The 16,293-nt window shown below is 41.6% G+C and overlaps 1 protein-coding gene across 3 annotated transcripts in view; it reads left to right on the top strand.

The window, feature by feature from the left end:
* Positions 1-8,550, top strand: part of HRH1 (histamine receptor H1) — a 63,825-nt gene extending 55,275 nt beyond the window's left edge. For all 3 annotated transcript variants that reach the window (XM_077325691.1, XM_077325690.1, XM_077325689.1), the window contains one exon: positions 5,911-8,550. In XM_077325691.1, coding sequence (XP_077181806.1) covers positions 6,060-7,499 — 1,440 coding nt within the window. In that variant the 5' untranslated portion in view covers positions 5,911-6,059 and the 3' untranslated portion in view covers positions 7,500-8,550. The remainder of the gene's footprint in view (positions 1-5,910) is intronic.
* Positions 8,551-16,293: the final 7,743 nt, after the last annotated feature.

Genomic DNA, 16,293 nt, shown 5'->3' with positions numbered 1-16,293 from the left:
GGGAGAGGAAGATAATGGAGGTGAATCAGTGGCTGTGTAGTTGGTGCCAGCAGGAGAGATTTGGTTTCTGGGACCATGGGATAGGCTTTCTTGAGGAAGGCCTACTAGCACCTGATGGACTGCACTTATCGAAGCTGGGGAAGAATGTGTTTGGCAGGAACCTGGGGAGATTCATCAGGAGAGCTTTACACTGAAGCCACAAGGGGAAAGAGATGATCAACATAGGGAGTGCAAGGAAGGAGAATGATCGGGGGCAGCCCAACCGGCAAGGCCAGCTCATAGGGAACCAAAAGTAAAAGGATTCAGATGCCTTTATACTAGCGCCCAAAGCATGGGCAATAAGAAGGAAGAGCTGGAACTTCTCGTGCTGATGTCCTGTCAGGAAATTCTAGTGAAGGAGAGTATATCTACAGTGGAAAGCATCTGGGTGAAAATAAGCGAGGGGAAAACAAACAGTGTGCTGGTTGGTGTCTGCTACCGACCGCCTGACCAATGAGAGAATGTGGATGCTCACTTTGTGAGCAGCTTGAGAAAATATCCAAGTGGTAGAACGTTGTCATCATGGGTGACTTCAATTTCCCAGATGTGTGCTGGGAAACAAACTCTGCGAAGCGTCCTCAGTCATGTAACTTTCTGACCTGCCTGGCTGACAATTTCATTTATCAAATGGTAGATGAACCCACAAGAGGTTCAGCCATACTGGACTTAATACTGACCAACAGGCAAGAGTTGGTGGATGAGGTGAAGGAGGTGGGGACCCTAGGGGGAAGTGACCATGTCCTCATAGAATTCCTTTTGAGATGGGGAGCCAAGGAAGCTTGTAGCCAGACACGGATGTTGGATTTTCGTAGGGCAAACTTTAATAAACTCAGAGACATGATGAGTGTCATACCATGGATGAGAATGCTGGAAGGGAGCATGTGAAGGGTGGGCGCTACTCAAACAAGAGCTATTGCATGCTCAATCAATGACTATCCCAGAAAGACGAAACCACTGCAGGAGCTCTAAGAAGCCTATTTGGATGAACAGTGAACTTCAAGAGGAACTAAGAAAGAAAAGGAAAATGTTCAGGAAATGGAAGGAAGGACAGAGCTCTAAAGAAGAGTACCTACAGGTTACTAGGCACTGTAGATCAATCATCAGAAAGGCCAAAGCTGAGAGTGAGCTAAGATTGGCCAGGGAAGCCCATTGTAACAAGAAAAGATTTTTCAGTTATGTGAGGAGCAAACGTAAAGTAAAGGAGGCTATAGGCCCACTGTTGGGTGTGGATGGACAAACTCTAACGGAAGATGCAGAGAAAGCAGAAAGGTTTAGTGCCTATTTTACATCTGTTTTTTCCCACAGGTCAAAGGGTTTAGGCACATCTAGAGATGGCCGTAGCCAAAGGATAGTGTCTGGGTGGCAGGTTAACATGGATAGAGAGGTTGTCGAGAGGCATTTAGCTGCACTGGATGAGTTCAAATCCCCTGGGCCGGATGAAATGCACCCGAGAGTGCTCAATGAACTTTCCAGAGAACTTGCACAGCTCTTGTCCATCATCTTCGGGACCTCTTTAAGGACTGGAGATGTCCCGGAGGACTGGAAGAGAGCAAACGTTATTCTGATCTTCAAAAAAAGGAGGAAGGATGACCCGGGAAACTACAGACCAGTGAGTCTGACCTCTGTTGTGGGGAAGATTATGGAGCAGATATTAAAGGGAGCGATCTGCAAACATCTGGAGCACAATTTGGTGATCCAAGGAAGTCAGCATGGATTTGTCTCCAACAGGTCCTGTCAGACCAACCTGGTTTCCTTTTTTGACCGAATTACAGGTTTGCTGGATTGTGGAAATTCGGTTGATGTCGTTTACTTGGCTTTTAGTAAAGCTTTTGATAAGGTTCCCCATGATGTTCTGATGGATAAATTGAAGGACTGCAATCTGGATTTCCAGATAGTTAGGTGGATAGGGAATTGGTTAGAGAACCGCACTCAAAGAGGGAGGTGAGTAGTGGGGTACCTCAGAGCTCGGTGCTCGGTCCGGTACTTTTTAACATATTTATTAATGATCTAGATGAGGGGGTGGAGGGACTACTCATCAAGTTTGCAGATGACACCAAATTGGGAGGATTGGCAAATAGAGTTCAACAAGATCTGAACACAATGGAAAAATGGGCAAATGAGAACAAGATGCAATTTAATAAAGATAAGTATAAAGTCTGGGTTAGAAAAATGCCTACTAGATGGGGGATACGCTTCTAGGTAACACTGTGTGTGAACGAGATCTTGGCGTACTTGTGGATTGTAAGCTAAACATGAGCAGGCAGTGTGATGCAGCAGTAAAAAAGGTGAATGCCATTTTGGGCTGTATCAACAGGGCCATCACATCAAAATCACAAGATGTCATAGTCCCATTGTATACGGCACTGGTCAGACCACACCTGGAGTACTGTGTGCAGTTCTGGAGGCCTCACTTCAAGAAGGACGTAGCTAAAATTGAAAGGGTACAGAGGAGAGCGACGAAGATGATCTGGGGCCAAGGGACCAAGCCCTATGAAGATAGGTTGAGGGACTTGGGAATGTTCAGCCTGGAGAAAAGGAGGTTGGGAGGGGACATGATAGCCCTCTTTAAGTATTTGAAAGGTTGTCACTTGGAGGAGGGCAGGATGCTGTTTCCATTGGCTGCAGAGGAGAGGACACACAGTAATGGGTTTAAACTACAAGTACAACGATGTAGGCTTGATATCAGGGGAAAAAATATTTTCACAGTCAGAGTAGTTCAGCAGTGGAATAGGCTGCCTAAGGCGGTAGTGAACTCCCCCTCACTGGCAGTCTTCAAGTAAAGGTTGGATACACACTTTTCTTGGATGCTTTAGGTGGCTTTGGGCTGATCCTGCGTAGAGCAGGGGGTTGGACTAAATGGCCTGTATGGCCCCTTCCAACTCTATGATTCTATGATTCTATACAAGAGTGAGCTTATCATCCCTGATAACCATGAGGGGTAGTCACTGACCTGGAGCCAAGCATCCTGGAATGGGCCTTAGAATGTCTGAGTAACAATAAACTTAGTAGAGGTGACAGCATTACAACTGAACTATTCAAAATCTTAAAAGACGATGCAGTAAAAGTGCTACACTCAATATGCCAGCAAAGTTGGAAAACTTAAAAGTGGCCACAGGATTGGAAAAGGTCGGTTTACATTCCAATCCCAAAGAAGGGCAATGCCAAAGAATGTTCAAACTACCGCACCATTGCACTCATTTCTCATGCTAGCAAAGTTATGCTCAAAATCCTACAAGCTAGGCTCCAGCAATATGTGGACTGAGAACTTCCAGAAGTACAGGCATATGCTGGATCGAAGAAAATTTACTTCTGCTTCATTGACTATGCTAAAGCCTTTGATTGTGTGGAGCACAACAAATTGTGACAAGTGCTTAAAGAGATGGGAATACCAGAGAATTTTATCTGTCTCTTGAGAAACCTATATGCAGGTCAAGAAGCAACAGTGAGAACCAGGCATGGAATCACTGATTGGTTCAAAACTGAGAAAGGAGTTCGGCAAGGCTGTATACTGTTGCCATACATTGCAATGTATGGCTGTGAAAGTTGGACCATAAGGAAGGCCAAGCATCAAAGAATTAAGGCTTTTGAACTCTGGTGCTGGAGCAGACTCTTGTGAGTACCTTGGACTGCAAGGCGAACAAACCGGTCAGTCCTAGAGGAGATCAGCCTGGACTGATCCTTAGAAGGGCAGATCCTGAAGATGAAGCTCAAATACTTTGTCCGCCTCATTTCAGTAGGGATGGCCCCGATTGCTGGTTAGGGCATCTCAGGGCTACCAAGTCTAGTTATTTGTTAGGTGTAGGGTGCGAACTGTTGTGAGATGTTTATGTCTGGGGGGGGGGCAATCACCAGTTTGGCTTATCAGGAATTTCCCAGCCAATTGCTAGTGGTTGCTGATGTACTTGGTTGTATGTTAAGTCCATATCGTGTGTGAGGTGGGGATGACACTTGGGTTGATTAAGGCGTGATAGGTTTCCTTAGCAAGGCTTAGGGTTATGTGTGGGGGTTGATTTAATTGACCATATGGTTTTCCTTTGATGCTTTGGGATGATCTGAGGGGTCAATTTGATTTTACTTTTGGTAATCACTTTAATTTCTATTAGGGTGGTCAGTTTGGAAGACGTATCAAAGTATGATCAGTGTCAATTAAGGGGTTAATTTGAAATTAAGTAAATCATTTTAAGTTAGTTAGGTTGATCAGTTTCTTATTTGTATGTACTAATAAAGAGGTAATCAATTTGAATTTATTAATAGGCTCAGTTTGAATTACTTAGGCATGATCAAGAATTTTTCATTTTGGATTTGTGAATCTGTAGGGCTCTGATGGTCTGGGGAAGTTTTGATGTACTAATGAGTTAGTGTGTGTTTTACCGTTGATCCCACCATATTTTCCCACCATTTTATGGAAGCTCCATCTGATTTTTAAGCCAGGGAGCTGGCCTGCCTTTAATTTGGGTTAGTGTTCAATTCATTTTTTTTCTCTCCCCCCCCCCCGGTCCCCTTTTCCTCTCCCCTCATTGGTTCCTCATCGTTGGTGTTTTTGTTTTTTCCCTTTCTTTCCAGATTAACTTTCCATTAACTTTCTTTTTTTCCAGATTAACCTGTTTCCCTATCCCACCCTTTTCTACCCTTTAGCTTGTCTTAATTACAGCCATGATTTAATTGATCATGATTAGATCCTCCCTTCTCCCCCCCCCGCTGAGTCCTAGCTTGACCATCTGGTTGGATTAGTGGTGGTCAGTGGTCCCCATTTCATCCCTCTCCCTTCCTTTCTCTCTCTTATTATTGTAGTGGTTTATTTTTGTCCCTCTTCCTTCTTGTGGGCTCCTGTATTCCTTTTCCCCCCACCACCTTTTTTTTTCTTTTCTGCCCTCTCATGTTCTCTCTTGATTAATTAGGCTGGACAGCTAGTTTGTAATGGTCAGCACAGCAGCTTCTTCTCTTGGTGTTCCTCCTGTGGCTGTACTTCCTGTTGCTGGTGTGTGGGTGGGGTTATCTGGCAATGTTCAAGAAGTTCATTCTCATAGGTGTTTCCTTGAGGGTCAGGTGGGTGGAGATGTCTGGCTGCACCGGAGGAGCTTGCTCTCATGGCTGTGTCTTCGATGGTTGGGTGGGCTGGGGAGAGGCAATTTTTGGCTACACCCAAGGAGTCCGTTTTTGTGCTCCTGCCCATGATGGGGAGGTGGGCGGGTGGGTAGTAATGACCATCATCCCCTGAGGAGTCCACTCTTGTAGCTGCTCCCCTGAAAGTCAGGAAGGAATGTCTGTAGCGAAGGCCTGCATCCTACGAGGGACTGTGGAGCGAAGTCACTTGGGACTGCCTGGTTTGTTCTCTTGTTGGTCTTTAGTTTTTTTGTTTTCTTTCCTTCTCTTTGCTACTGTGTTATTCTCCTTTTCTTTTTCTATAATCTCTTCCTTTTCAATTTCCTTTTCATCTCTCCTTCTTTTCGCTCCTTTGTTACTTTCCTGCTGTGTGCATCTTGCATAAGGTCGTTTTCTTTTATTCCTTTTGGTTTCTTTTCCTGTCTGGGTTTGTTTTTAGATTTTTGAAAAGTTTGGTCAGGTTAGCTGGGTTTGGTGGGTTATTTTGGCAGTTTCTTTGTATGTTAAGTAGGAGTTGTCAGAATATTCAACTGCTCCGGCCGCCGTCTTTGGGCATTCCCCTTTGTACATTCCATGAAAAAACCCTCTTGCTGAATAATTGACTATGAGGTATCTGGATGCTGTTCTAAACTTCATCTGTGGATGTTCTTTGTAATCTCAGCCCTGCTCACTTTACCTACTCAGCCCACTGATATTGTTTACAATTTGAAACTATTACATTTTTTGAAGCTGAATGTAGAGTTGAAACATATTTCTTTTCTTTTTCAGATGCACTAAGCAAACTGGAAACAACCTCACCTAAGTCTCCTGCCCAGTGCCACTAGGTGCGGCCAGATAGGGCACCACACCTGACCACTCAGTCCACAAGCCTGAAATGACAGTACTTCATTATTTTTTCTTACATCTTTAGGCAAAAGATGTGTGTGATTAACAGAACAACAAACAATTTAACAGAGGGTTATTCATCCCCTCTAGGAGTGATCTTGGGAGGTATATCATTAACCACAGTTGTCATGAATATTTTGGTCCTATATGCAGTGAAATTGGAAAAGAAACTTCACACTGTTGGAAATCTTTACATTGTCAGCCTGTCCTGTGCAGACCTTGTTGTTGGTGCAGCTGTCATGCCACTGAACGTTTTATATCTTTTGAAGAATGAGTGGCTGTTAGGTAGACAAGCTTGCCTGTTTTGGCTATCAATGGATTACGTGGCTAGCACAGCCTCTATATTCAGCCTTTTCATACTTTGCATAGACCGTTACCGTTCTGTCCAGCAGCCACTAAAATATCTCAAGTACCGGACAAAAACTAGAGCTTCTATCATGATTTCTGGAGCTTGGCTGCTGTCTTTTATGTGGGTAGTCCCAATTTTTGGCTGGCGTAACTTTACACACAATAACAACACAGATGATAAGGGTACAGTATGTGAAACAGATTTCTGCAGAGTCACCTGGTTTAAAGTCTTGACGGCTATAGCTAATTTCTACATCCCATCATTGATGATGCTGTTTTTCTATGCAAAAATATACACAGCTGTCCGAAGGCATTATCAGCACAGAAAGCTCATTAATGGATCATTTAGATCAGTCTCAGAAAAAACAATTCCACACAATTGTAAGCTGCAAGAAACACAAGAGATGTGTTCACTAAGTGAAATTAAAAATGCAGGGTTTCAGAGTCATGAACACGACAGTCACAGAGACAGAATGGAAGTCCCACCTCCATCAGGCAGCTTTATTGAAGTATCGCAAGTATTCCATAGAGGACGGGCCCATGAAATAGGGAAACACAGCTGCTTTCATCTGACACAGAATGACATTGGAGTGGACAACATTGATCGGACATATGCCTGTATCAATAAAAACATTCAGAGTATAGACAAGTCTTGTCCCCAAGAATATGAAATAAGCAAATCATCATATGAGCATAATTTTGCCAAGAGACTTTCCCGTAGAAGAGATTCAGATCCTGGTCTGCAGCAAAATATTGACATCAAGACAAGTCACTTCCCTCAGTATAAAAACCACAAGTATAGCACAAGTCTCCGTTCTTTGAAAAAGACATGGAGGAGGCTGCGTACTCATTCCCTGAGCCATAACCAAGGGCTGCGTGTGAACAGAGAAAGAAAGGCAGCTAAACAGCTCGGCTGTATAATGGCAGCCTTTATGCTGTGCTGGATCCCATACTTTGTATTATTTATGGTCATGGCATATTGTGAAACATGCTACAATTATCACATTCATATGTTTACTATATGGCTTGGCTATGTGAATTCTACATTAAATCCATTTATATATCCTCTTTGTAATGAAAACTTCAAGAAAACTTTCAAAAAGATTTTTCATATTAAAAACTAATCTTTCTTGGTGATAGTTGTATTGGGGGGGGAGGGTTGCAGTTACAAAAAGCCAGAAAAAAATAGCCTTTTTAGTATTATAATACATCGTAAATGAGGCAGAAGATTTCAAAAGATCATTGATGAACAAAGAAGTAGTTACAAAAGTGGGAAACATTTTTGTCCAAGATAAAAGTAAACTGTGAACTATAAAGAATTGATCCTCACCAGGACTCTTAAAAATGAAGGTTTCAGCCTCAGGATTGTTACTCTTTTGTAAATATTTAACAGTGTTTGTTTGTTTAAATGTCAAATTCCATTATTTGGAACAAAACTGGAGAGAATTAAATATGCTGGTACTTAATTTTGTTTCTGATGCTATAATGGATACTTCCATATCCAGTTCAATGCTCAGTTTGGCTACAGGCCTGTGTTCTGTTTATATGTACTGCTTGAATGAAGTCTATATTTAGATAACATGTCAGTTTTCTTGAGAGAGAGAGATGTGGAACCTTTCTTATCTTTCAAAAGCATAGAATCCTTTCTAAGTCCTAACAATGTATGATCCAGGCTCTATTTCTGTGGTTTGTGCCTTTCCTGTTCATAATACATAATCAGAAGAGAGCTGAACCATTCATCTCTGAAAATGTTCTGTTTATGGTAGCTAATGTATGATGCTAAAATACTGGAAAGTGTACTCCATTGATATTTTTTGGGCCAGTGTGTATTGCTTGAAATTGTAGAAGCAGCTCCACAGCTTGCTTCAGATTATATTACACTGAAATACTGTGTGTATATATATATATATATATATATATATATATATATATATATATATATATATATATATATATATATATATATATATATATATATATATATATATATATATATATATATATATATATATATATATATATGGGCCAGTGTGTATTGCTTGAAATTGTAGAAGCAGCTCCACAGCTTGCTTCAGATTATATTACACTGAAATACTGTGTATATATATATATATATATATATATATATATATATATATATATATATATATATATATATATATATATTACAGACAATACAGGTTCACAAAATAGAGAAAACTGTAATCATACATCTGGTTCCATGTATTGATTTAAAACTGAACATATCCTACTTGCTATGAGAAAAATTAAAAAATTCCCAACATTTTGCCGTCATTTATATTTTCCATATTTTAAATGGTATTCAGGAGCATTCTAACTAGAAGCTATTTATATTCAACTACAATTAATATATTTAATACTAATTGACTATTATCTGCTTCATCTTGCCTTGCAAACAACCTAGCAATTCTATCTTTTCTGGCAAATGTAGGTAATCCCTTCCTGGTATTCTAGTTCTTCCATTTTTCTGTGGCTAGGCTATCAAAGAAACTCATGATCTAGTTCCATCAACCTCCAGGTGATTTGAGGCTGTAGTTTGCAAACAGCAGCTCTCTATGCTACATGGAGAACTGCTTTTGAAACTGAGGTACTTTTGAAAAGCAGTTTGTGATCTGCTGGAGTTGGCTGTTAATTTGGCATCTTTTAAAGTCACATTCTGGAAAATCTTTGACTAGTCCTTTGTGTTATCAAACTCCCATCACCATTAAAATTAATATGCAATATTTTTGGTGTTAGCAAAGGTACCTTTCAGCTTACTGCACTTCAGTTATTGTGCTATACTTGCAAATGCCCCCCAGATATTTCTAAAAGTGGCCTTCATCATTCCTATGTGATAAATTATATTACAGTATAATGCAGTTATTCCTACTTATCTTTCTCCCTTTCCTGCTGTTGTCTGCAAAATATTGTAAGCATTTTTTACTTTCATTGGAAGGAGAATATATTTCTTTTAACTGTCTGTATTGTGTAGCACAGTAGAAAACAAGGCACATGGCCAAGTCAAATGATGGAATTGGATAGGTACACAATATGAGTCTGATAATGTGTGCATCAATTTACAATGTAACAAAAAAGATTCAAAGATTTGCTGCTGTTATGTATTTTCTGTCTTTGGATATTGTGTTTGTCTTCATGGAAAAGAAACAGACCTTTCAATGTTACTTGCTTTGCTCTTCATTTTGGTGCTGCTCAAATGAAAGATGAGCCAGGGAAAACAGAAAGCAAATAAAAGTAGGTTGGCTGGTGGATAAGGAGAAAAGGAAGTGGGAAAAGGGAAGGGGTTGTGGGGCTGCTAGGGAAGGGAGAGAGGAAATAATGGGGAAGCTCCTACAGGGGAAAATAAGATGACTCCTACCATCTTGAACCACAAGGAATGGTGGCGGATAAATGTTTTAATTAAGTAATAAATAAACTATTGGTGGGTCCCCTGCTTGTCCATATTATATTTTCCACAGGAAAAATTCTCCACCTAAATATTTGAAAACTCCATTTAACAAAATTGTTCAAATACTGTATGTAGCTTCTTCCCTTCCAAGCAGCCCCATGTGACCTAGTCTAGTGTGCTGACAGTTATAAACTTCTTAGCAGCTAGAATGTTGTTAAACAATATTTTAAACAGCAAATGTTATGAGCCAATGGTTAGAGTAATCTCACAGATAAGAAGAAGAGAAGTTTCCCCCTGGGTTTACCAGATATGAGGACTAAGCAGCAAAAGCAGAAATTTTGTTCTGATCATGAATGGGAAGACGACTTGAAATAACTGCCTCTGTGGCTTCCTCCCTGAATTAAGGACACAAAAACAAACCCCAACATTCCGAAATCAATACATTTTCAATAGGGAAAGGGTTCATCTGGAATGGGAATGAATGAAATATGCTATAAGCAGATGATCAGACAACATCTGAACACATTAGGGAGGTCAGAACTACTGGTACTGAAGAAAACTTGACCCACTAAAGGCCCAGTCTACAGAGAGTGGAGTAGGATGTCCTGTTCCTTAACAATAGGAATTTTCAAGAAAGGGAACAAGTCTTTCACTTCTCAGTCAGCAAGAGGAGGCCTTTCTGAAATTTACAGTATTTACCAAATCAGTTATCTCCAGAGAGGACCTATGGGGAACCATGTCAAGAATTAATTATAGCCTGCAGAAAAATTTCATGTTGCAGTCCAAATATTCCCAGCAGAAGCCTAGGCATTCTCTAGTAATGCTTGGTGTGAAATAATGAAGAGGCAATTGCCATATAGACATGGAAAGAGAATATTATCACAGAAAGCCACTGAGGTAGCAGTCCTTTGCTCTGAATGGGTAGTAATTCCTTCAGGTTTGTGATGTCACCACACTTTATATGCTTCAGATGGATTTCTGGCTGAAAGAAACAAAGAAATAACGGATACTCTGCAGCTTCTTGGTGCAGTTTAAATTGTTAAATGCCCTGGCATCTACAAATGGGGAAATGCCCCAGGAGTGGTGCTTCCCTAGATTCTCTTGGAGACTTATATTGTCCCAGTAATGTTGTCTTGGGGCACTCCTACAGGGCCACAGGCACACTATCCAATATCAGTTCAGCAGGGGGGGGGGGCACTTCTAAGGCTCTTTAGCTAACATACAGCAATTTATGTCTGTCTACTGCTCTCTCTCAAAAGTGATGTTTCTTTACATAAGTCTATGGGGGGGAGGCTCCTTCAAACTCTTATACATGCTTCAACACAGCCATCAGCTGTCCACTTTCTATACATTATACCATTCCCTTGAGGAAACATCCATCATAGAAGGTTTTAATTCCTTCGTAAGAATGCCCTTCTGAACCTTTCTGCTCTGTGAAATAACGGAGGTGTGGAGGTCATCGCACCTGACCACCTCAGGCAAATTGCATGTGGCAGCCACAACAGAGAATGTGTGTGAATTGACAGGTGCTGATCTTACCCAGAAGGCTTTGCTCAGATGTTTCAGTGTCCTAAGAATGTTTATACTAGCTAAGTTATATCTATCATTGCAATTCTCCTCCAAAGCAAATAGTATTTTTAAAAGGAGAGCTAGTTAGTATTCTTGACATTATACATCTGGAAAGGGGCTATGAACCATGCTATTGTTTTCTTGTCTCTGACCCAAGACTGAGATTTTTAATTGTTAGACAGTAAGGACCTAAAAAGTACATCACAGCTGAGCAATATTTTTATAGAGTTTCCAGTTTCATTGGAGATTTTGCAGGAAATAAAAGCTGTACCATGAAATAATGCCTCCTAACTGTTTTCCCAGAGCACTGATTATATTTAAAATGATTTTTTTTTAACCAGCAAAGTAATCTAATGAAATCTCATGGAAAAATTTAAACCAAAGACATGATGACCTCTCTGGTATTTGAGCCGGTTTGGAGACTTATTTGAACGATAACAACAGCAGTTCCAACGACACTGTAAGGCACCAGCAGATGTTAGATAAGCTATGAAATTGTCAGTGTAATGGCTTATCTTGAAGAGCAGAGCAGAAGTTGTGGCTTTTCCTTCTACATTTGTGTTGTTCCTTCTTAGACCTCTTACCATTCCACATAGGGAACAGATAAGAGAAAAGCCTTATAGAGTATTGCCATTTGTATTAGACCTTTTCTGCACTGGAGGCTTTGCATTGGGCTGCAGAGTGCAGTTTCAGATGGGGCAGGTTGCCCAGCCTCTTACTATTCCCACATGGGGAAGCATTTGGCCCAGTACACCTCGTCTGCCTCAGATTTGTGCTCCCACACGGGAGCCGGGGAAGCAAAGTTCCCAGTGCGGGAACTGAGAGAGGTAAATCTTAAGAAACTTTTCTGACATTCAGGCTGATAGATAAACTGGAGATCTCAATGTACAACAACAACTAGATATTAGCCTTGTGTTAACAGCCAGGCTTGAGGAGGACTGAAGGGAGGAGAGACAGGAGGTGGTTTAAGCCAGGAGTAGGTGTGCAGGCTCCAGACTCTCCCAGGTGCAGAAACCATGAGAGAACTAATTCACACTTGGAAAGGGAGCAATGAAAGCAGTTGGTCCCTTATCTTATTGTCAAGTCTATTAAGACTGCGGGTTCAGTGATCACAGACTCCAAGTCTTCAGAATAGCTCTTTTTGTTTAGCAACTCCAGCAACAGACTACAACTACTGAACAAAGAAAAACAGGCAAACTCATGCACTTTTATAGCTTTCAGGCAGCCAGCTACTGCCTCTGATTGGCTCTAAGCAGAGCAATCCGAGCAATCTGATTGGCCCTCAAGCAGAGCAATCCGATAGGTCTTAAGCAGAGCGATCAGGTTCCTTTGATTGGTTAGTTCCTTGGCTGGCAGAAGCTCTCATTTGCGTGTCCAAATGCCCACAGACATAACAAAGTCCCTTAAGGTAGGAGGAGAAAGGCCACAAACCCCCTCCAGAGCTCTAGCAGACCCACAGGGGTCTGCAAACTGCTGGTTGGGAATCCCAGCAGTTGCATACAGGTTTTCAGTGCAGCTGACACATTTTCTTTGATCAGCAGCCACAAGCTTCAAAAAGATTTTAGTTCCAGGATTTTGAAAAGAGAAGACACAACCATTTCAAAAAAGATAAATACTCAAAACTTATGTCACACAAATACTCAAATCTGTTGGAATATGCAAGACCTGTAGTTAGCGTGGCATAGTGGTTAAGAGCTTGGTGGTGTGATTAAGAGAAGCAGATTCTAATCTGGAAAACTAGATGATTCCCCACTTCTCCACATGCAGCCATGGGTGACCTTCATAGGCTGGTCTTGCAGAGTAATTCTGTTAGAGCTTTCTCAGTCTCACAGGGTGTCTGTTGCCCACAAGGAAGGGGAAAGTGTTCATTAACCACTTTGGGATTCCTTCAGTGAGTCAAAAGCAGGGTATAAAATATCAGCTCTTCCTTCTTCTAGTGTGCATGAATCAAGGGCAGAATATCCTACAGAGAGCATCACAGGAGATATTTATTTAGCATAGTTAGGAACTTCCTGATGATTTTAAATAATCTTCTCCAGTACCCTGATTGGCTCAATAGGAGACTTCCTGCTCTTCTAAGCACACTTTCTCCCTGCTTGGCTCCAGATCAGACTGAATGAAAAAGAACAACATACAGCTAGTACTCTCTGTCTCTCTCCTTTCTTTTGTTACAAAGTTTTTCTGAATAAAATAATTTTAATCTTTAAGCATCCTGGTGCTTCACCCCTCATTATATATTTAAATTCTTCTGACAAAATCAACACGTGCTGAAAACTGGGTGGCTTGCAGTTTGCAGAAATATCTGAAATATAGTTTTAAATACGTGTAACATAGATTTAACTGTAACAGTAGCATGAAGATGTACACTGGAAATGAAAGAGCAAGTCATATGCAACAGATGTTTAAAACAGAAAGGGGAAACTGGTATTGGTCCGTGAATCAGTCGCACTGGGCCGCAGCTCCTCCTCGTCCTCCTCCCTGGCTGCTGCCTTGGGGGCTTCCCTGCCACTCTGCCACCGGCTCACCTTTGGTGCTCTCCAGCGGCTGCCATGGCTGGGGCTTCCCCTCAGCGTGGCACTGTGCAGCTGCTGCTGGCAGCGCCCCCCAGCGGATGGCGGGAAGTCAGGGGCACCGACGGGAACGCAAGTGGAGCAGGGGCTCATGCAGTGGTGACGCCCCTCGGCAAAAGACTACTCCCCCCCCCGGGCCTCAATAAAATTGTCAAGCATTGGTCAGTCCCCGGTGATAAAAAAGTTGAGGACCACTGGTGTAGATGGCAGGATAGCACTGCTAGTGTTTGCAATTTTATTTAAAGAGTTACATACGTATTTTTCTGTAAAAATAGAACAAAATGAGTGGTGAAAGTTTAAGCTGCTTTGAACATGAACAGCAATAGAGCATTTAATTAATAAACAAAAACATAACTGTTCCATTGCTAGGGGCAAATAACACAGAAGTGCATTGGTAAAGAGTTATAATTATTTGTGATTTCAATTAGGTTTCAAAACTGAGATAAACTTGGTCGCCTTCGCGACAGGAAAACAGGCGCATTGCGACCATGCTAATTCTCTTGTGCCTCTCAATGATTCTTAATATCACTATGTTATCCTTCTGGGACAGCTTTAAGGTAGCCATTTGCAAGCAATTACCAGGTGATAATATTTTACTTCATGTCATGTAAACCTTTTACTGCCTTTTAAAATCTTTTACAGGAATATTTCCCCCTGCCTTGTAGGCGGTCCTAGGGACATTGCACAATCGGGCCCCGGAAACACTATTATATGGTAGCTTTTGGTCCTAGAAGGAGATACTCAGGGTGGGAAGTTTAAAAGGTTCCCATCAGCATGGACAGCCATTGCCTCCCTGCCAGTCGTAGCCATACCAAGGCGGCTGGCCGTCAGAAATCAGACAAACAGATAAAGAGGGATATTGCCCCAGCCACTACCTGAAACATGGTGCTGATGGTGTGATGGCTCCAGTGATGAACTGCCAGCCAGCAGCAACCAGAGGGCTTCAGCCCCTGAAGAGGCAGAGGAGGAAACCTATACTTTACGTTTTTTAATTTTTTTAATTTATTATTAGATTTCTATTATAGTCAAGGCATTCTGCATAAGAGACTGTCCGCTTTTTTTAAATTGTCCCCCTCCCCCTCCCGCACTGGAATCCATTGTGCAAGTGGGGATTCTTAGAGTCTGTATTAATCATGAGGATTTTGTGCTTGAATAAACTGAGATTAACTGTAGGTGAAATATGCTCTGAAAGTCTGAAATATACTGAATATAAACAACATCAATGAATTATTAAGGCTTAATTGAGGATCTACATGGAATTAATATGGTGAAACTGAAATTTGTACTATAGATTAATTATGAATCATGGTTACCTGGACTAGGCAATTCATTCTAATGAATGAATTAAATGTATTTGATTATTTTTAAAATCCCCTCTGCCTTTTATACTAATTAATTGGATATAATGACAATGAGACATTAAATTACTATTCATACAAAACAATTTAGCAGAAATGTTCTGCTCATTTCAGGTGTTGCTGATACAGAGTTTTGTGAGCCCTAATTTAAACTCACAAATTAATTCTGTTACAAATGGTCATAGAATAATAGAGTTGGAAGGGACCTCATGGGTCATCTAGTCCAACCCCCTGCACTATGCAGGACATTCACATCCCAATCGCTCATCTACTGTAACCTGCCACCCCTTTGCCTTCACAGAATCAGCCTCTCCGTCAGATGGCTATCTAGCCTCTGTTTAAAAATTTCCAAAGATGGAGAACCCACCACCTCCTGAGGAAGCCTGTTCCACTGAGAAACCGCTCTAACTGTCAGGAACATCTTCTGGATATTTAGATGGAATTTCTTTTGAATTATTTTCATCCCATTCATTTTGGTCTGTCCCTCTGAAGCAAGAGAGAACAATTCTGCTCCATCCTCCATATGGCAGCCTTTTAAATACTTGAAGTCCTCAGTCGTCTCCTCTCTAGGCTAAACAGGCCAAGCTCCCCCAACCTTTCTTCATATGTCTTGGTCCCCAAACCCCTCACCATCTTTGTTGCCCTCCTCTGGACACTTTCCAGTTTGTCAACATCCCTCTTCAACTGGGGTGCCCAAAACTGAACACAGTACTCCAAGTGAGACCAAACCAGAGCAGAGTAAAGCGGTAGCATCACCTCCCGTGATGTGGATACAATACTCTGTTTGATACAGCCCAAAATCCCATTTGCCTTTTTAGCCACTGAGTCACACAGCTGATTCCTGTTCAATGGATGGTCTACTAAGACTCCTAGATCCTTTTTGGTTGGGAGTTCAATCCCAGCAGCCGGCTCAAGGTTGACTCAGCCTTCCATCCTTCCGAGGTCGGTAAAATGAGTACCCAGCTTGCTGGGGGGTAAACGGTAATGACTGGGGAAGGCACTGGCAAACCACCCC

The sequence above is a fragment of the Paroedura picta genome, chromosome 3, assembly GCF_049243985.1.
Source record: "Paroedura picta isolate Pp20150507F chromosome 3, Ppicta_v3.0, whole genome shotgun sequence".
In the NCBI taxonomy this organism is placed as follows: domain Eukaryota; kingdom Metazoa; phylum Chordata; class Lepidosauria; order Squamata; family Gekkonidae; genus Paroedura; species Paroedura picta.
The sequence above is the reverse complement of the archived record's forward strand: the minus strand, read 5'-3'. Positions and strand labels throughout refer to the sequence as shown.